This window comes from Bubalus kerabau, chromosome 10 (assembly GCF_029407905.1).
Source record: "Bubalus kerabau isolate K-KA32 ecotype Philippines breed swamp buffalo chromosome 10, PCC_UOA_SB_1v2, whole genome shotgun sequence".
Taxonomy (NCBI): Eukaryota; Metazoa; Chordata; class Mammalia; order Artiodactyla; family Bovidae; genus Bubalus; species Bubalus kerabau.
The window spans coordinates 90,309,766-90,331,925 of NC_073633.1; the positions used below are offsets into that span (position 1 = coordinate 90,309,766).

General features: G+C 38.8%; 1 protein-coding gene across 4 annotated transcripts in view; it reads left to right on the forward strand.

Annotated features, from left to right (window-relative positions):
- The window catches only part of ZNF410 (zinc finger protein 410), a 43,911-nt gene that overhangs the window by 15,119 nt on the left and 6,632 nt on the right, over nt 1–22,160 (forward strand). For 3 of the 4 annotated variants that reach the window (XM_055538622.1, XM_055538620.1, XM_055538621.1), the window contains exons 2-10: nt 3,095–3,277; nt 4,477–4,612; nt 7,967–8,185; nt 9,396–9,587; nt 13,006–13,156; nt 13,639–13,820; nt 17,968–18,057; nt 20,897–21,022; nt 21,776–21,916. In XM_055538622.1, coding sequence (XP_055394597.1) covers nt 3,245–3,277; nt 4,477–4,612; nt 7,967–8,185; nt 9,396–9,587; nt 13,006–13,156; nt 13,639–13,820; nt 17,968–18,057; nt 20,897–21,022; nt 21,776–21,916 — 1,270 coding nt within the window. In that variant the 5' untranslated portion in view covers nt 3,095–3,244. The remainder of the gene's footprint in view (nt 1–3,094; nt 3,278–4,476; nt 4,613–7,966; nt 8,186–9,395; nt 9,588–13,005; nt 13,157–13,638; nt 13,821–17,967; nt 18,058–20,896; nt 21,023–21,775; nt 21,917–22,160) is intronic. The other variant, XM_055538623.1, reaches the window with a different exon arrangement.

A 22,160-nucleotide genomic window follows, 5' to 3' on the forward strand; every position in this document is an offset into this window, starting at 1 on the left:
ATATAAGGTCTCACATGCACCAGAACCTAGGGCAGAAGCAGTGACTTCTTAGGAACCTGGACCAGACCTACCTGTTGGTCTTGGAGGGTCTCTTTGGGAAGCGGGCAGTGACTGTGGCTGACCCTGAGGACGTCAACACTGTTGGCAGAGATATTGGGGCGTATTCATCTGTGTGAACTCTTGCTGGCAGCTGACATCTTGCTTGAGTCATTACCACTAAGACCTGGCCCCACCCAACAGCCTATAGTCCTGGGATGCCTCAGGCCAAGCAACAGGGCAGGAACACAGCCCCACTATTAGCGGATAGGCTGCCTAAAGACTTCCTGATCCCACAGCCACCTTGCCCCTTGACTCAGCCCTGCCCACCAGGTAGACACCAGAAGCAAGAAAACTACAACCCCGCAGTCTGTGGAACTGAGTCCGCACATAGTTATCAGAACCTGCTCTGGGACCCTTGGGTGACAAGAGGAGAGTGTACTGCTGGGACACAGAGGACATCCCTTGCAGAGGGCCACTTCTCCAAGGCTGAGAAACATAACTAACCTACCACATACACAAAAATTCAAACAGAAATTTAGACAAAATGAGGTGGCAAAAATTATGTTCCAGACAGAGGAACAAGATGAAACCCCCAAGCATCAACTAAGTGAAGTGGAGAAAGGAAGCAGTCTACCTAAGAAAGAGTTTAGAGTGATGACTGTAAAGATAATGCAAGACCTCAGGGAAAGAATGGATGCACAGAGTGAGAAGTCACAAGAAGTTTTTAACAGAGTTAGAAAATATGAAGACCAGCCAGACAGAGTTGTAGAAGACAATAACTGAAATGAAAAATACACTAGAAGGAGATCTGTAGCAGAATAAATGAGGCGGGATAGATCAGGGAGCTGGAAGAAAGAGTGGTGGAAATCACTGCTGCAGAACAGAAAAAAAGAATGAAAAAAAAATGAGGTTAGTTTTAAGAGACCTTTGGGACAACATCTGACACACTAACATTCCCATTACAGGGGTTCCAGAAGGAAAAGAGAGAAAGGGCCTGAGAAAATATCTGAAGAGATAATAGCTGAAAACTTCCTAACAGGGGAAAGGAAGCAGTCACCCAAGTCCAGGAAGTGCAAAGAGTCTCATACAGGATTAACCTAAGGAGGAAGATGCCAAGACACATAGTAATCAAAATGACAAAAAGTAAAGATAAACAAAATATTAAAAGCAGCAAGGGCTAAGCAACAAATAACATACAAAGGAACTCCCACAATGTTATCAGCTGATTTTTCAGTAGAAACTCTGCTGGCCAGAAGGGAGTGAATAAAAGGAAGAAACTGCAAACAAGAATCCTCTACCCAGCAAGGTTCTTGTTCAGATTTGATGGAGAAATCAAACTTTATAGGCGAGCAAAAGCTAAAGTGATTCATCACCACCAAACCAGTTTACACCAAACGCTAAAGAAACTTCTCTAGGTGGAAAAGAAAGGGCCACAACTAGAAAAAAGAAAATTACGAAATACACAAGCTTACTGGTAAAGGCAAGCATCCAGTAATGGTAGGAAATCATCCACACACAAACTAGGTAGGGAAGTTAAAAAAGTAATGAAATCATCTGTATCTACAATAAGCAGTTATGGGACACACAAAACAATTAGATGTAAAATATGATATCAAAACCAGTAATTGTGAGAGGAGGAGAGTAAAAATGCAGGATATCTAAAATGCATTTGGAATTAAGATATCAACAACTTAAAGCAATCGTGTGTGTGTGTGTGTGTGTGTGTGTGTGTGTGTGTAGAGAGAGAGACAGAGAGAGAGAGAGACTACTATACCAGAACCTCATGGTAGGGACTTTGTTGGTGGTCAGGTGGTTGAGGATGCAGGTTTGATCACTGGTCTAAGAACTACGATCCCACAAGCCATGACACAGCTAAGCCACGTGCTACAACTAGCGAAGGCTGTGTGCTGCAGCGAAGAGGTTGCACACTGCAGCAAAGACCCAGCACAGCCAAAAAGCAAAATGAAACAAAAACAAAACAAAAACAAACCTCATGGTAATCACACACCAGAAATCCATAATAGCTAAATACACACAAAAAACGAAAAAGAAATCCAAACACAACACTGAAGATAGTCATGAAGAAAGTAAGAATTTAAGTGGGGGAAACAGCTTCATGAGGGTCCCAAGAGTTCTGTTTTTTTGGGAAAGGCTGTTCAAATTTTGACCGTATAACTTATCTTTTATACAAAATTGAGAAATTAAGAAAAATGTTACACCAGGCTACCACACCCATCCAGTACAGCGACTGTCACGGCTGTGTGAATTTCCTTACTTTTTCCTGTGTACTTTTTCCTGTGCATGTCGTAACTGGTTTTAATGACAGCAAATGTATTGTTTTGTATTTTGTTTTTGTAATTTAATGTCATTAACATTTTTTGTTGTTGCTTTGTTTTCATAACTATTTTTAAGTGACAGTGTCATACCGTAGTCAGCCATTACTTAAATGAATATATATATGTATTTATATGTTGCTTATAGTGTTATTTAATATCACAAATGATAAGGTGAAATTCCTTGGGCATATAGCTTTTTCCATATTTAAAACCTTTGCTTATTTTTTATTTTAAAATTTATTTTATTGAAGTATAGTTGATTTACAGTGTTCTGTTTCTGCTGTACAGCGTAATGACTCGTGTGTATATATGTATATGTACACATGTGTTCATATTCTTTTCCATTGTGGTTTATTATGGGATATTGAATATAGTTTTGTGCTATACAGTAGGACCTTGTTCTTTATCCATTCTATATATAATCGTTTGCATCTGCTAATCCCAATCCATTTCTCCCCTACCTACTTCCCCCTTGGCAACCACAAGTCTGTTCTCTGTGTTCTTAGAATAGATTCTTAGTAGAAATTCTACATCGAAGTATGACTTTTTATGGGTTTTGATACATGTTGGGCTTGTTCTATTTTAATACAAGTGTTTGGGGCTGAATTCTTTACTTGCTGTTGTGATTTGGGAATATATAAAGAAGTGGCTTTGTTTTTTTAACTACATTTTCCTGCTGCTCTGAAGTCTCTCTCTCTCTCTCGTTTTTCCTTTTTTAGACGACATTGATTACCCAGCCAGCACAGCATCTTACAGGAAAAGCATAGCACTTCCTAGAGGAATATGAGCACAACAAGAAGGTGTCATTGACTCTGAATTAAAATTTTAACCTGTCCCCTGAACAGCTACAGAATTTGGAAGCTGAATCAATGTTATCAGATGAGTTAGAATCCAAACCAGAGGTGAGCCCAGACAACTGGTTTCTTTTTCTTTTGGTGGGCTGTGTTAGAGAGTTTATTCTTAGTTCAAGAGTCAGCAAACTTTTTCTGTAATGGGCCAGGTAGTAAATATTTTAAGTTTTGTAGGTCATATGGTTTGGTTGTAAATACTAGTTTGTTATTTTTCTATTACTACTTTCTCAAAAATTTAAAACTTCAGTTCTTACCTTTTATGACTTTTTATATTTGTTAGTTTTGGGGCTTCCCTTGTGGTTCAGCTGGTAAAGAATCCGCCTGCAATGCGGAAGACCTGGGTTTGATCCCTGGGTTGGGAAGATCCCCTGGAGAAGGGAAAGGCTACCCACTCCAGTATTCTGGCGTGGAGAATTCCATGGACTGTATAGTCCATGGGGTCGCAAAGAGTTGGACACGGCTGGGAGGCTTTCACTGTCACATTTTTTTTAAATAAGTATAAATTATTATACATTTAGATAATATAATGACAAAATTTATTTTTATATGGCATATATATGTACACATATGTAAATCTTTAGTACCACAAACCATGTTAATTAATTTTGTATATATTAATATAATTATATTGATTATATAATTGCATATATTAATAAGTTTTCTTTTTAAATGTGATTAAGGGATTTAAACATAATTTTTATTCATTTTTCTCATTCTAATTTTAGAATATTTGTGTTGTTTAGTAGAAAGATAGCTAAATTTGGAATCATGTTACCTAAGTATGAAGACTGACACTGCTCCTAACTAGTGGTGTGACCTTGGACTAGTAACTTAGTGTCTTCATCTTGATTTCTTACCTTTGAAATACATGTGATTTTACTGAGTTCAGTGAGGATTAAAAGAGCCAATACACAGAAAAGTGCTTTATAAGGTATATTATAATCATACACATTGTTGCAGTTGAATTTGTAATAGCCACCATTTATAATTATAATTATTTTTATCATTTCTCTGTTTTGTGAAAGGTTATTACTTTCCATATCATTCAATTTTTGTCTAGAACAGAACATTTGGTAAAAATAATATAATATTTTGTAGTTAATCTGGTTTTCCTATGAATAAGGCAGATAGTAGTGAGCAGTCAAGACTTAATTCAAGACATAGTCTCCTTTTGGTAAATTCAGAAGTTTAGATATATTTCTGAGAACCTGTATTATTTGTTGTCTCCACATCCCCCTCTTCCCCTTCAGCTCCTGGTACAGTTTGTTCAGAATACGTCCATCCCCCTGGGACAGGGGTTAGTAGAATCAGAAGCTAAAGACATAACTTGCTTGTCCCTACTTCCAGTGACTGAAGCCTCAGAATGCAGTCGGCTAATGTTACCAGGTAAAAATTAGTGTCATCAAAGATAAGCTAAACAAGACTTAAAAGAACTTAGCCTGCTCTGTGGTACTGGTGGAATGGGATAACTGCCTTTATAACTGACTGGTAGAAACTGTAAAAGTTAGAGGAGTCATGGTGAAAGGCAACCACGGGAGTCGTGACGCATTGGTAGTTTATTTGTTTAATTTTTTGGCTGTGCAGTGCAGCCTGTGGTATCTTAGTTCCCCAACCAGGAATTGAACCTGGGTCCTCAGCATTGAGAGCACGGTGTTCTAACCACTGGACTGTCAACTCCCTGCACCTATAGTTTAAGTCATAAGAACAGATATGAACACCCATAGAGTGAGAGTGAGAAGAAAAGGAGGCCAAGGCAGAACCGCATGGAACTTAAGGTACCTATTCAAGGTACAGGGTGAGGCAGGAGAGCCTGTGAAGGAGGGAATAAAAAGAGGCTAGAGCAATAGGAGGAATACTGGCATGAAGTGCAGGCATGGAACCCAAGGGAGTGGTCAAGTTGACAAATGCTTCTAAGAGGCTAGTGATACAGGGACCATCCCAATGAGATGGGCTCCCCTCATAGCTCAGTTGCTAAAGAATCTACCTGTAGTGCAGAAGACCCGGGTTCAATTCCTGGGTCTGGAAGATACCCTGGAGAAGGAAATGGCAACCCACTCCAATATTCTTGCCTGGAGAATTACATGGACAGAGGAGCCTGGCAGGCTACAGTCCATGGAGTTGAAAGAGTTGGACTAAACCACCACCAGTGCCATAGATCGGTGAAGTCATTATTGCCCTAGGCAGGACACGTTCCTTGGAGAGGAAATGGAAAGCCAGGCTGTAGCAGGTTGAGATAGCACTGCAAGGATGAGTCTAGTTGAGGAAGAATACTTTCTAAAGGTTGTCTTGCTATGGGAAGGAAAAAGAGAAGGACATAGAGTAGATTAAAGAGTTAAATTTTTTTAAGATTTGAAATATCAGAGGGTGGTTTTGTGTTAAGGGGAAAGAGGCCATTAGAGAAGCTGTGAACAGAAAGAGCGGGTGATTGGTAAGAAGGCTCCAGGAGAGGTAGGAGGAAGTAGTAGAATGCTGAGCATGGGTAGTGAGATTAGCTTTGTATGAGGAGGAGGAGATCCCATCACTTGACTACCAGCAAGGAAAGTATTATTTTTGGATGCAATGAATTCTTTATTTTCTGGAAATTGAAATATTTAAAATTTGGAATATTAATGTTAAATCAGGGAAGTGTCATCTATTGTGACAACTTATTTGTTATAACATCTTTTGATTACTATCCTCTAGTGGTGTTCTTTTCTCTTTGATTTTTGTTGTTTTCCTCTCTGATTTTTGAAATGACTTAAGGGCAGATATATTCAACCAGTGTTGATTTAAAGTGTTTCTATCTAGCTCCTATCTTTCCCACATCTTCCGTCTCTCAACTCCCATTTTTCTACTGGTGTGTTGGTAGTCTTTCCAAATCCTTGTGGATTTTCAATATGTGAAAATTTCCATGTGCTAATAAGTGTTGATCTTCATTAGGATTTTCCCCCTAAATTTTCTCTCCTAATTTTAATTTATTGGATAAATATTTTTTAACAATAATGAAGTGAAAACAGAAAGAAGAGCATCTGTATTCTTTTCTACATTACCTTCTTTTAGTTTTAACTTTGATTTAAAATATTTTAGACAGCCGGATATAGATAATAGTAAAGGAAAACCCAAGTACTCACCTCCCAGCTCATGAAACATATTATTAGAAACACAAACATATCTGTATATACCTCGCTAACCTCATTCCCCTCCCTCCTAAATATGTGTGGATATATAACCTACATATTTTTTTTTATAACCTACATTTTTTAGTTGGGATATGTGCTAGACACAGAAAAGCACAAAACTATATGGATATACATTTTGAAGAGTTATTAAGGAAGGAGATACCCACCGCCCAGTCAAGAAGGAGAATATTGCCAGGTTTCAGGCCTTCCATGGGTTTCTCCTTCATAAAGAAAACCTCTGTTCTTCCATTTGTCACCACTGTCCTCAATATTTTAACAATTAATTCTTTGTTTTCTAAGTCCTGGAGAAGGGAAAGGCTACCCACTCCAGTATGCTGGCCTAGAGAATCCCATGGACTGTATAGTCCGTCGGGTCGCAAAGAGTCGAACATGACTGAGCGACTTTCACTTCACTTCACTTTCTAAGTTTAATCCCCCAAGTCTCATTCCAGAAAATAAAGAATTCATTGCATCCAAAAATAATGCTTTCCTTGCTAATAGTCAAGTGGACTTTAAATGAGTGGAATCATATGAATGTATCTTGTTGTACCTTTCTTCTTTTACTCTGTATTTGTGAGATTCATCCTTGTGTATAGCTGTGGTTTGTTTGGTTTCATTGCTGTATACTGTTCTATGAGTATATCACAACTTACTGATTCATGCCACTGTTGATGAATATGTAGCTATTTTCCAGCATCATATTATGACAAACAGTGCTGCTATGAACTGTATTTAAGAACAGGCTTTTTGTGTGTGTGTGTGGTAAAACATATATAGAATAAAACTTACCATTTAACCAATTCAGTGGCATTAAGTTCATTTACTTTGCTGTGCAACTTCATTAGGCTTTAGAATGGCAGTGTTGTGCCTAGGCTTCTACTTTATTCCTATAATCTTAACGGTTATCTCCTTCAAAAAAGAGAAAAATGTAACCTGCATTCTATGAAGATGAATGAAACCCCTGAAAACATTGGATGCTTTAGCACAGTAGTGTAATTCCGCATTATGTTGCAATTAGAATCTTTGGAAATTCATCCCCTCCCCTAGAATAAAGCTCTAGAAGCAAGTCTTCTGAATTATTTCTTTACATCTGGTATAAATCCAGAACCCTCATGAAACATGTTGATGATTCTGTACAGTTTCAATTGTGTTGCAGGCTGTGATTTTTCCCTTAATAATTCACCAGACCTCTCAAATGCATGTTATGAAAATTAGAGTGGCATCTTTTCTCAAGAAAAACAGTTTAAAATTTAAATCCTATTCTTGAGTTAATATTTACTTTGCCTCAAAAGGACAAAGGTCTGTAATGTCCAAATGTGGATGGTTTTTTATTAGTTACTGCCAACCACCAGAGGAGTCTGCCCCTCACATTTTGACTGATGTCCTTTAGAGCTTTAGCTGCCTTTCACACTCTGTTCTTTTCTGAGGCAGATTTTATATTCATAAAATGAAAATGCTGTCTGCTCCTATAAGGGTGTTAGTTTCTAAGTGATGTTACAAGGGTGTTAGGTACTGTGTATCAAAATGGTGAACTCCTTGGAGATAGCTACTACATAAAGCTGTGGTATTTTCCCTTTACTAGATGATACTCCAAATCATACGAACTCCTCCAAGGAGGTTCCTTCCTCGGCTGTGTTGAGAAGCCTTCAGGTGAATGTGGGTCCAGACGGAGAAGAGACGAGGGCTCAGACTGTACAGAAGTCTCCAGAGTTTTTGTCCACTCCAGAGTCCCCTAGCTTGTTGCAAGATCTACAGCCAAGTGATAGCACTTCTTTTATTCTTCTTAACCTAACAAGAGCAGGTATTCTTTATATTTTTCTGACCTCTACTCATGCTTAAGAAAAAACGTGGAGGCGGGGCAGGAGGGTGGGGAGGAATAATTAACTTAGTCATACTTAAAATGGAAAGAAGCTATTATTATTATTTTGGAGAATTGGTGTAGTTTGGTGATCAATTGAACATACAGAGGAAAAAGGCAGACTCTCAGATGACTTAACATTTTCTTGTACGAGGGAGTTAAGTGGTATGTTTAGCTAGATGGTGCACACAAGAAAAACAGGATGGGGGGAGAACGATTTGTGCCTGTTGATGTTGAGATTTCAGAGGAACACTTAGAAGGAGAGTTAGAAACAGGAATCCAGAGTTCTAGAGAGGTGTGGTGTGAAATAAGTAGTTTTTAGTGCTTACCAGCATTTGGGAGGTATATGAAACAATGAGCATGAATTCTTTGAAACAGTTCTTTGAAACAGAAACAAGGGCACATCTGGGCCCCTGAAAAAAAATTTAAGGGGGTGATAGAAGAATGGGAAGGAACCAGTAGAGAGGGATCAAAAAAACTGAATGAGAATGATGTGGGGGAAGCCACGTTTAGTATCTTTTCTTCTGTAAATCATACCAAATACTACAAATTGGGCCAGTGAGATGAGGACTGGAAAGTGTATGTCTGGTGAACTTAGCAAGAGCAGTTGTTACTGAGGTAGGAGAGATGGAGCCTAGAGTTAAAAGAGGTGGGGAGTGGACAGCAGGTGAGAAAGTAGATACACGAGTTAGAAGTTAAGAAACTTCAAGAAACATCACTTTGAAGGAATAGGTGAGAAGGTGATATTTAGAGTCATACTTGAGATTTTCTATAAAAAAGAAAAATGTGGGAGAGGCTTGAGCTTAGACAGATTGAAAGGCTGAAAGGGAAGCTGTAAGGTGGCCACTAAGGAGGAATGGGTTTGAAGGTGGAGAGGAGATAACTAAAAGATAGGATTGGATCCTAGAGGTAAGGGTTAGCTGGGTTGCTAGGAAACATACTTTGCTTCTGAAACAGGAGGAGGTGAGATAAAGACTAGGTCTCTCAGCTGGGAGTAGAGAGTTGATAACCTAATCTTGGATGAGAACAGAAGCTTGAGGTGAGATGTGAAAGTCTGGAATAGCTGATTCAGGACATGGAGGGTTTCTGAGCCAGGGTCAATCAAAGGGATTACTTCATGGTTAACTTGCATATATTCTCTTGTTTCTTCCAGGTCTGGGCTCTTCAGCCGAACACTTGGTATTTGTACAAGATGAGGCAGAGGATTCAGGGAATGATTTCCTCTCCAGTGAGAGCACAGACAGTAGCATTCCCTGGTTCCTCCGGGTTCAGGAGTTGGCCCATGACAGTTTGATTGCTGCTACTCGGGCACAGCTGGCAAAGAATGCAAAAACCAGCAGCAATGGTGAGACCTCTGTGTTATTTTCCTTTCCAGTATTCTGTTCAGAGATTTTGGTAAGAAAATGGCTATCTTTTGAGTTGCATATAATCCAGATTACTTTATTGGTGAGAACAGAAGGCTAGAAATGTGTAAATTGCGTATCCTATTTTCTATAAAATAACTCAGTCATGACAGGTTCGTATGCAGAATCAACTAACAGTTGTCAGCTTTAAATAATATTACCGAAGCCTTTTTAACGGAAAAAATTTTTTCACAGATCTTGGTGTTAACTTCAGTTGGTTTTGTACTGTTCTTTATACTTAGAGATTTTACACCATTATGAAATCAAATGGCTTTATCAATAGACATAAAACTATAAAACAGATAAAAATGAAATTAATATTAAATCAGTGTGGCAGATGGCAGTGTTTCACTGAAACTAAATTGTTGCTCATGGCAGTTCAGCAGTGATCAGCTACCATAGTGCTGCTTTTAGGGGGCAGGCAGGGCAAGGAGGGTGGAGCCAATTCATCAAAAGACCTCTGAATATCCAAATAGGGTATAGTGTGGTTTTTCTTGAGTTCAGCGTGCCTGTACTGTTTACTGTGGGCCACTTTTTCTCTATTTAGTAATTTTCAAAGTGTGGTCGCTAGGTCATCTGCATCACCAGTGGTTTAGAAATGCACATTATCAGGTCTCATCTTACTGAATCAGAAACGTTTTTAGTAAGCCCTCATTATAGTTACGATGCATGTTAAAGCTTGAGGACCATGGCTCTATACAAGCCACTCCTAAAACACTGCAAAACCTTTGCCATAATATTGTTTGTATTAGATCTGCCTCTGTATTTTCTCATTAACCTGTGACAATTAAGGTAATACAACAGATGGTTGAGGTATACGTACTGTCATTACCACAAACATACAATCAATTTCATCTAGATTGAAATACAGAAATATTTTAATTTTGTATGTGGTGCTGTATATCAGGAGTCAGCAAAGGGCCAGATAACCACCCGTTTTATAAAGTTTTATAAATAAAGTTTTATTGGAACACAGGCATGCCCATTAGTTACAGATTGTCTATGGCTGCTACTATGGCAAAGTTGAGTAGCTGTGACAGAGACCGTATGGCCTCAAAGCCCATAATATCTTCTGTCTGGCCCTTTACAGAAGAAGTTTACTGATTCCTGCTCTATACATACTACTTTCACTGAAAATTTTATCCCAAATGCAAAGACCTTACCCACATAACTATAGAGTCTTTGAAGTGTTTACAGTGTTCTTCAATATGTACAATGTAAGGTGTATTGAATTTCTTTGTCTCTCTTGCTCTTTTGTTTGGGGTAGTGTGCAAAACCAGGTCATAAGACAGTTCTGCAAACAGTGCTTTGTTTTCAAAAACAAAGTAATTTAGAGAATACTTCTTTGGGAAACTTTTTAATGACTTAAATACAAGGCAACTCACTCTTTTCTGAAGGATTTTTCCCCCTATTTTATGATTATATCTATGCAAAATTGACTGCACGAAGCCCTAACTGTCACTGGTTTAAATCTCTGCATTAGCATGGGTTTTTACAGACCTTTTGTTAGAAATTAATTAGCTGGAGTTCTGAAGTTACTGGAAAATTTTCTTTATGGTATATGCACTTGTGTGCTGTCTGAAATTTATCCATGTTTTGATTAAGCAAACAAAAAAACTGTGGGGCAGTATTTAAAAAAACAAGTTAATATTAACTAGCAAAAGTCATCTTAGGTTCTGCTCCAACCTGGGAGCAATTAGTTCTACAGTTAGCATTTGGTGAAGTACAGCAAGGAAAATGTAAGATGGGAAGAAAATAATATTAATAGATGGGAAAGATACTGCCTTTGATCAACTGTCAGTTTCCAGGAAGTATGGTAGGTATAACATATTATCCTACTCTTGACAGGGTTTTGACAGGGGAACTATGGAAATATGAATCTTATTCCTAAGGTATTTGTAATGGAAAGATAAACTCCATATTTTTATAACAGAATTAAGTGGTTGTGAATGTATTTCTCTAATGATGTCCAAAATCAATGCGGACAGTGACTGCAGCCACAAAATTAAAAGATGCTTGCTCCTTGAAAGGAAAGTTATAACAAATCTAGACAGTGTATTAAAAAGCAGAGACATCACTTTCCTGACAGAGGTCCATATAGTCAAAACTATGGTTTTTCTAGTAGTCATGCATGAATGTGAAAGTTGGATGATATAGAAGACTGAGCACTGAAGAACTGATACTTTTGAACTGTGATGCTGGAGAAGACTCTCGAGAGTCACTTGGATAGCAAAGAAATCAAACCAGTCAATCCTAAAGGAAATCAACCCTAAATATTCATTGGAAGGACTGGTGCTGAAGCTGAAGCTCCAGTACTTTGCCCACCTAATGCAAAGAGCCAACTCATTGGAAAAGACCCTGATGTCGGGAAAGATTGAGGACAAGAGGAGGGGGCGACAGAGGATGAGATGGTTGGATGGCATCACTGACTCAATGGACATGAGTTTGAACAAACTCAGGGAGATAGTAAAGGAGAGGGAAGCCTGGCATGCTGTAGTTCATGGAGTCACAAAGAGTTGGACATGACTTAGCAACTGAACAACGACAACAAGTGGTTGTGAATGTTTTTCTCTGTTGATGTCCATCTATGTATTGAAGAAAATGAGAGAAAGGATGCACCACCTGCTAATCTGGAATTTAAAGATATAGTTAACTAATTTCATTTAAATTTAAGGAAGTCACTGCAGTGTATGTTCCTCTCCTCGCTTCTTTTTATTCTACTGAACAAAAAACTTGATCAGGTACTATCTCTAACTTTTAAAAATATGATTAGAAATTTTAAAATGCACTGAGTTTTTGCATTCTTAAATATTTCTTAACTGAGGAGGAGTGGTACAGGTAATGAGAAGGTGATTCTTATTCTCTAGAGTGACAGAAACAGCCAAAGTGACTTCAGGAGGTAGAAATCTTAGACTGGTTGTCTACAAAAGAAATTAACTACCATAAGTCCATGATTAAGCCAGACTGACTGCTCCTTCTTAAAATACAGGTTTTGATTACCTAGAGCATCAGGTGATCTTCTGTAGGACTCCACTTCTGGTGTCGCCATACCTGCTTCCTCACCAGTGTGTAATGCACAATAGGTTGATTGCAGCTTTTTTTTTTTTTTAACCATTTTGGATAATTCTTACGTTTGTTAAAGAGGCCTAGTCTCATGGCATTTGGTAGTTCTGTGGAGTAAGTAAGGGGATGGGGGTGCAGAGCACAATCACTTTCTATTGTTAATTGATCATACAAAGATTGCTGGGGAAGGTGAAGGTAGATATGTGATTAATGATCACTAGCAGTGGTTTTATTGTTTGAACCAAAGTATCTGAGCAGAATCCTTCCCTGGATTACAAATATGTGACTCTGTTATAGGAGAAAATGTCCACCTTGGTTCTGGTGATGGGCAACCCAAAGATTCTGGGCCCCTTCCTCAAATGGAGAAGAAGCTTAAGTGTACAGTTGAAGGCTGTGACCGGACATTTGTGTGGCCTGCTCACTTTAAGTACCACCTCAAAACTCATCGGTGAGCAAACCCAAAATTCCATATTTGAAACTCAGGAATGTTGATGTTTCTGAAGGAACTTGACAGAAATCCCCCCACTTGACAGATTAAAGGAAAACAGGGGCTCCAGCTCACTTGTGGTTAAGATGTCTTTTGTTCTTTAATAGAGACGTTTGCATTGTCTCATTTACCTTGTTCTTGACAAATATTTAATAAGACATTTGTCACCTAAATGCCTTAGAGCAAGAGTTCTCAAGATCTCATCATAAAACATAATTTCTTGGAGAACTTAATAACACATAAGCTTAAACTCTACTCTGAACCTGTAAATCAATATTTTCAAGAAATAGGGCATCTGTAGTTTTAACAAACTTAAAGTGATTCTCATACACCCAGATTTGGGATTTACTATCTGTTTTGAGAGTCAATAGGAGCTTTGACTTACTCTGTCTAGCAAAGAGCATTTTCAGGCTTTGTTGCTTACTTGATTTTTTTTCCTCCAGAAACGACCGCTCCTTTATCTGCCCTGCAGCAGGTTGTGGGAAAAGCTTCTATGTACTACAGAGGCTGAAGGTGCACATGAGAACCCACAATGGGGAGAAGCCCTTTGTGTGCCCTGAGTCCAACTGTGGTAAGCAGTTCACTACAGCTGGAAACCTGAAGAACCACCTGCGCATCCACACAGGTGTGTGCAACCTCAGCTCTCCCCAGGCCGTCTGCTGCTTGGCTCAGCGCTTGCTGGCTGTCCTTAGTAGATGAAGATTGGGGTTGTTGCTAGCACTCTGAAGATAAAATTTCTTTTTTTCAGATGCCTCAGGGCACCTCTTCGTGAGAATGAACAGTTTGATTTCTGCCTCTAGTAGCCTTAAACAGAAAGGGGATATAAGGCCTTCTCTAATAACAATGATTTGATGAGATTTGGACAGAAGTGAGTCTTTCCAGATATCCTTGAATATTACACAGTTTTAATTTTGGTCATTAACATTTATTGAGTTACACAAACCACACAGATCCTATTTTAGGCACTAACTGGGGTAAGGTGACGGGAAATACAAAAGCTAAGATTAATCCCTGACTTTGAGTTAACTTTTTTGTTAGAACCTCACAGCCTGAGAAACAGAATGGAGAAGGGCCTTGTTCTGGGGCAAACAGCATGTTAATATCAAAGGAGCAGAATAAAGATACCCTGATTTCTTAATCTAAAAGTTTAAGGGTGATTTTCCAAACCCCTTGACCAACCTGTGCTAACTCTCTTGCCAGAGCTTAATCATTGAACTTAAACTACTACCATAGGATGTGTAACTATTCTTCCCACTTTCTTGATACTTTCTTGCTATCTTCTCTTTCTCTTCCTTGTTTATTCTTGCCTTGCTAAAATGACAGCAGGTACAAATAAATGCCATTTAGAAAGTGAAAGCCAAGGTGAAGCCACATGTGTTCTGGGGATTTCCTCTAGATTGACATTACCACTGGGATATGTTTTAGGAAAGAATAGCTCTGTTCTCAGCTTGTTCTTGAAAGGATAAACTATTCTCGCTCCAAGAAAGCAGTTTGAATAAAAGAACAAGAAAAACATCTAGCTGAATAGCTAAGGAAAGTAGAATTCACTATGCCTTATTAAATTCAGTAACCTCTTTATCCTTGTGCCTCTCATCTTTGTAGCATTTGATAAAACTGAACATCATTTATTCAGAGTGTGACCTGATTTTCTCTCTTCATTTTGACTCTTGCTAGCTCTCCCTTGTTAATCCAGTTGTGTACCAATTTTAGAATTTTGAGTTTCTCCCATTTTACTCGATATGGTCTCTTTGCAATCTCAGGCTTCAATTTAATAATTTCTTCCTGGATGCCTCACAGATCTGAATCTCAATAATTAGCATAGTAATAAAAATTAGCATTTGTTGAGGCAATTTAATATGTACCAAGCACATACACATTGTCTTATTTAATTTTCAAGGTACCTTCATGCTTTAGATATTGTGTTTATTGATGGAGAAACAGAAGGATAGAGAGTTAAGGAACTCGTCCAATATTATGCAGCTCGGAAATGGTAGAGCTGGGATTTGAATTCTGGTATGACCCCAGAGCTCTTCCAAGTATTTTATTTTTAAGTGCTGACAATGCATTTTATCTCAGATGTCAGAATTGACCTCAACTCTTTTTTAGTAGTAACGGTAGTAATTAAAGCTGCCAGTTTTAGTGGTTTATCGGGGAGACTGCTGTGTACCAGGCACTATGCTTAATATATTTAACTTGTATCTTTTCATCGAATCCTCAAAGTAATCTTTTGAGGTTGTATTATGTTAATTTTATAGATTTTAAAAAAACTTATTCTCAGAGATTTTAAATATTTTCCCTATACTGATAAGTGGTCGTGGCAAGACTGGGACTCAGGATTAACTGGCTCGTGCTCTTTAACCATTCTGCATATCTCAGCAAAATCACCATCCTCTCAGTTTCTGAACAGGAAGGCCATCTCACCTAAGCCAGCTTGATGAAGAGATTTGTGCCACTAGATTCTGGTGAATCGTTTTTGAAATCCTTTTTTTCTAAGGTTCTTGAGTTCATCTTGTTAAACATTTAACCTTATTTATTAACTGGAATTTTCTATTTTCCTGACATTCTGTCATATATATGAGTATATTTTTTACTCATTTGGCAACTTTTGGAATGCATAGCATTCTGAGGTTAGTGTGAGTATACAGATATGCTTTCTAGAAAGTTACAGGCCACTGGGAAATCATAAGCCTTAAACTGTGTGGTACAGTCTGAAAGAACAGTGCAGTCTAGAGCTGTGCTCCTTCCTCCATCAAGGCCCAGCTCTTGTCTTGTCACCATGCCAGCCTTACTTGCTGAGTTTCCATGTTTCTCCTTTACTCTCTCACACTGTCACACTCATAACAGTTCTGATACCGGATGTGTTTTCCTAAACCAAGCAGTTCTCTGCAACACCAGCTGGGTGTCTACAACTGAACAACTGAATTCTGACACTATCTGAAGATAGCGTCAGATCCCACATGCTCAGCCTCACAAGACTGCAACTTAATTCAGATGTCAGTTTCAACCTCAGTCTGACTTGGCTACCAGTTGGAGGTTCCCATGACAACCTCCTCCCCCACTATGGATTTGATTATTTGCTAGAACAGCTCACAAAAATCAGGGAAATGTGTTACCAGTTTATTAAGTAATAAAGGATATGATAAAGGATACAGATGAGTTGCCAGATAAAGAGATGCATGAGGGTGAAGCCCAGAAGAGTCCCAAGCATAGGGGCTTCTGTCCCTGTGGAGTTGGGGTGTGCCACTTTCTTGGCACATAGACCTGTTCACCAGCCCAGAGGCTCTCTGAACTCTGTACTTTTGGGAATTTTATGGAGGTTTCATCATGTAGGCATGATTCATCATTAACCCGTTTCTAGGCTGTCTCTCCTCTCTGAAAACTGGGGGTGGAGCTGAAATTTCCAAGCTTGTAATCTGGTGATTAGCCCCCATCCAGGAGCCCACCAAGAGTCATCTCATTAGAACAAAATACATTCCTATCACCTAGGAAATTCCAAGGGGTTAGGAACTCTGTCAGGAATCATGATCAAAGACCAAATATTAGAAGAGCAGATTATCCTAGTGCTGTTATCACTGAAAAAATTACAAAGGGTTTAGGAGCTCTGCATTAGGAGCTGGGATCCAAGACTAAATGTTAGAACAAAAAATTCTAGCACCCCTGTGTACAAGCGTTTTAAGAGCTTTGTGTCAGGAACCAGGGGCAAAGACCTATATATATACACACACACACACACACACACACACTTATTTCACACTTATCATTTTCTGAACTTGCTCTGGCACTCTCATTTCAAGGTTGTGCTCATACTAGTTCTTGTCCCGGAATTTCCTTTCATCCTTGTCACTTTTTAAGAGCAACTTAAATTCAGCTTTTTAAAAAAATTTAACCACAGTAGGAATTTCTTCCCTTTATAAATACACGTAAGCAGTTTTTTATAAAGAAATTTATATTAAAGTTATTTATGAATATGTTTATTTCTCACTAGGTTGTGACCCTTGGGAAATATAGACTACATCTCTGATTTTTTTCATTTTTTATTTTGAAATATTTATAGATTCATGAAGAGTCACAAAAAAAGTACAAAGGGTTCTATTTGCGCTTCACCCAGCTTCTGCCCAAAGTGCCGTGTAGCCGTAGTGCAGTATCAGAGCAGAAAGTCAATAGTTCTGTCAGGCTTCAGTTTTCACCATGCATCTTTCATTTTAAAAATAACAGTAATGTAGAAAATGAGAATTACAGAAAAGCACAAAGGAGAAAATAAACCATAATACCACTATTGTGATATAACTACTGTTAACACATTGTAACAGGTTTTTCTGTATATCTCTGACTAGACAATTGTTTTTATAAGATGGGATTATGTAATACCTATTTTATAAGCTTTAAAAATATGTATTCTTAATCTTAAAACCGAATCTTAAAGAACTGATGTAAAAATTCTGAGAGCATATACACTGTTTTCTTGATTTTCTCAGAAGTTATAGGATCACATAAGAAGGTGGTTCAGTGCAGCTGGGGCTCAGCCCATGAGGAGGGAGAAGGAGGTATTATGTTCAGAGGCAGCCACTCTAAAGAAAAGGAGGGTGGCGGGGTGGAGCTGTGTACCAGAAGATCACAGAGAGGTGATACCTGCTGGATAGTCCAGTTGAAATATATACCATGAATTCAATAAATCAGAGTAAGTGATTGAAAACAAGAAAAGATTGGTGGGAAAAGAGAATAAAAGTCATTTCATCAAAAGACTGAGTCTTTATCTCATTTTCTGTCTCTAGGAGAGAAGCCTTTCCTTTGTGAAGCCCAAGGATGTGGCCGTTCCTTTGCTGAGTATTCTAGTCTTCGAAAACATTTGGTGGTTCACTCAGGTACCATTCATAGATTTCAGGGAAGATGGAGAACCAAAAGGGTAAAAGGTTGCTCCTGCTGCTGCTGCTAAGTCGCTTCAGTCGTGTCTGACTCTGTGCAACCCCAGAGACGGCAGCCCACCAGGCTCCCCCATCCCTGGGATTCTCCAGGCAAGAACACTGGAGTGGGTTGCCATTTCCTTCTCCAATGCATGAAAGTGAAAAGTGAAAGTGAAGTCGCTGAGTCATATCCGACTCTTCGTGACCCCATGGACTGCAGCCTACCAGGCTCCTCCATCCATGGGATATGCCAGGCAAGAGTACTGGAGTGGGGTGCCATTGCCTTCTCCGGGTAAAAGGTTAGGGGAGTAGTATAAAGAAATCTAAAGAGAAACAGATGCCTTGCTTTCCTCCCTTTCTTGACAAAATCAGAAATCAAGACCCCTGATGCTTACATTCAAAGGGTCATATAATCAAGGGGAAAAGAACCTAATTATTATTTTCAGCTGAGCTATTGAACTGCTTTCTGATTGAGACCTTTCTCTGAGGAAATCAATAAATTTACTTGGCGGTATGCTGGGTACTTCTGCGTTACATCATATATGGTACATGGAGTTATTCAGAGACTTGCCAAGGCAGAAGTGAACTCGAAGTAGAGTGAGATTCTAGAATGGAATCAGGAACTTGTTCAAATGGCTAGCCATGGAAAACAGAGGGAAGCCAGAATGAGAGGAATGGAGAGAAGGAACTAAAAGTTATTTGTCATAAAGACAACAAAGCAGTTTAATGGGAGCAAGGGAGTTGGAGAGGTATAATCAGTCAGGGATGTGAATTTCAGAGCTGAGATCCTAGGGGTAGAGCAGGGTTTTAATATGACAAATTCTAAGTAGAGGTAGCAAACTAATAGTGGGTTAGATGTGGACTTCCAGGTGTGTTTTGTTTGACTTATAGAGTGTTTTCATTTTATTCTTTGTTATGTAAAATTTTGTCAAACTTACATAAAAATAGAGAAAAATACTTTTTTACGTAACAATAATGCCGTTACCATAATCTATCAAAATTAACAATAACACCTTGGTTTTATCTCAGACTCAGTCCATATTTAGTTTTTTTCCAGTTGTCTCAAAGACGTCTTTTAAAGTGGATTTGTTTAAATCAGGACCCAAAAAAGGTCCAGTTGTTGTATTTGACTAATAAGTCCTGAATATAGATCTGTCTATACTTTCTGATTTTCATGTTCTAGACTTACAGCACAACAGAGTCAGTCAGGTCCTATGGTTCATCTCATGTCCTGGATGTGTTGGTTTACCTCATTTTGTGTCATTTAACTTGTTCCCCTATATTTCCTAAAAGGTTCAAAGGTTTTGGCAAGGATATGTTATGTGTGGTTGTATGTGTTTCATTTTGCATCACCTCAGGAGGCACACAGAGCTTGGTTGTCACAGTTGATCAGTTGGTTCAGGTGGTTAACACCTTAATCCCCTCATTGTAACATACTCTTGCAACCTTTTGACTTAATGATTTCATCTTTGAATATGCCTAAATTCGTTATTTCATTGGGGTTATAAAATGTTAATTTTTCTAATTTTGTTATTCACATTTGTTAGCTGGAATTATTCTGTATAATAGATCTCTATTGACTAGGATTATTTGGTAATTTGCACATGAAAGGATAAATATGTAATTCTTTTAACTGAGTTTCAGAATAAGAAGTTGGTGCTCTGATTATTTCTAGTAGTGTTACTTTTACCGCTTTTTCTCTCTCTTTTGCCAGTATTATTTTGAATTCATGTGTTTCTATATGTTCACTATATTTCAGTCTGTTATAGTTATTTTTAAAAAATTAATTAATTTGGCTGCACCGCATCTTAGCATGCAGTTGTTGATCTTCACTGCAGTATGTGGGATCTTTAGTTGTTGTATGTGAACTCTTAGTTGCGGCATGTGGAATCTAGTTCCACGACCAGGGACTGAACCAGACCCCCTGCATTGGGAACTCGAAATCTTAGCCACTGGACCACTGGGGAAGTCCCCATTATACTTACTTTTTAACAGCTTTTGGACCTATAATACCTTAATATTCACCTATTGTAAATATACACATCAGTGATTTTTTAGACAGTATATAGGATTATACGGTCGTTCTCACAATCCAGTTATAGAACACTTGTATCACACCAAAAGTTCCTTTGTGCCCTTTGCTGTGAGTTCCTCCTCCCACCCCCACATCCAGGCAATCAATGACCAGCTTTCTGCCTCTATAGATTTTGTCTCTTCTGGAAATTTTCTGGTCATTTCACTTAGTTTTTGCTATCTACTACTTAGATGTAGGCCAAGAGTCTTTGATGCGGCCCTAGGTGTGGTTGTCAGGGTAGGTAAAATGGAGATTGAGGGTTTCAGACTTGAGGACATAGGGGATGGTTCAGATCACTGTGTACAAGAACCACCAGTGTGAATGTTGAAGACAGAGTTGTGGCAGGAAATGAGATAGAGGTGTATTATGAATCTAGGGTTGGAATCCTTGAGGATAGTGCGTGTCCTTGAGGTTCATGGAAGACTGTATCTGAAAGGAGTAAGAAATGTTCTGTGTCTCCCATGATCTTATACCAGAGAGGTTGTTTTGTGGAAGCAGCAGTCCAGTGGGTCTGGAGAGCCTTGGAGGCTGGGAGCAGTGAGTATGCTAAGCCCGCCTGGTGGCTTCCAGCCTTCCCCCCGGGGACTACAGTTGAGAGCCTGGGGAATGCGAGAAGGAGCAGCCTCTTCGTGTTTAGTTTGACATTCTCTGGGCTTCTCCGTCTAGGGCTTGAGTCCATTCTCTTGCTGTCAGAAATGCACCCTGTCTCTTTGGTCTGTGTTTCAGGAGAGAAGCCACATCAATGTCAAGTCTGTGGAAAGACCTTCTCTCAGAGTGGGAGCAGGAATGTGCACATGAGAAAGCATCACTTGCAGATGGGAGCAGCTGGGAGTCAAGAGCAGGAACCAGCTGGTAAGGAGAAGAAGGTAGAGGGAGGGCTATATTTTGGGGGTTCAAAGAGGCAAATAACTGGCCTGTCTAATATGGAAATTTTCTGCTTCTGTTTTGGGTAGAAAGACTGGTTTCATTTGGTGGACTAGAGGTTTCCAAATTTAGCTGTACAGTAAAATTGTTTGCAGGTTTTTAAAACATACATTTTATATTGCTTGTCTACCCCTCCCATCCAGCAACACCAAACAACCTGATAAATGAGATTCCTTGGGAGTAAAACCCCAGAGTCTATAGTTTTAAAAGTTCCTCTAGCCAATTTGGTGGTAACTGGTGCTGATGCACGAACCAGCACTTGTGTGTCACTGTGGTGAAGATTTCTGTATGACAGTAGTTTAAGCATTTTTTACTTATCAGTCATGACTCCCTTTTTTTTTTACCCTAACTTAAATTTGATAATACATTTTATTGTTATTCCTTTCCATGTCTTTCCTTAATCATTTTATTCTGAATACTCCTTTTTAGGGATGCACCCATCCTATATCATATGTTAATTATCCAGATGCGGATCACAAGCAAGGGTGTTTATCCATGAGGCTCATTTCTTCCCTTCTAGGTTTATTTTTGCTTCCCAAAAGTAAGTGAAATAGGAGGTGACATCCAAGATACAGGTTAACTTTTAGTTCTGAAAGAAAAGGCCAGCTTCCCCTGAAGGAAAATGGGGACCAGGCACAGCCTTGAGTGCTGTATGTCTCTCACATCCTATTCTCTGTGCAGCTGAGCCACTAATGGGCAGTAGTTTGCTTGAAGAGGCTTCAGTAACCAGTAAAAACCTGGTGTCTATGAATTCTCAGCCCAGCCTTGGTGGAGAGTCCTTGAACCTACCAAATACCAATTCTATCCTAGGAGTTGATGATGGTAAGACTTTCAACTCGCCTTTGTTTGGGGAAACTGGCTGCAACTAGGGACTAAGGAATGGGGTTTTCTCCGAAATGGAGGTTTTAATTAATTTCATTTCTTGTGAGTAGAAATGGCATGATTACCATTTGAGTTGTCTCTGAAGTGGATAAGTGAATCTTTAAGAAAAATTTTTTTCATTGAAAAGATAATGTAACAAAAGAATAAAAAGTTTTAAGAAGAAAATTATCCATAATCCTAGCAT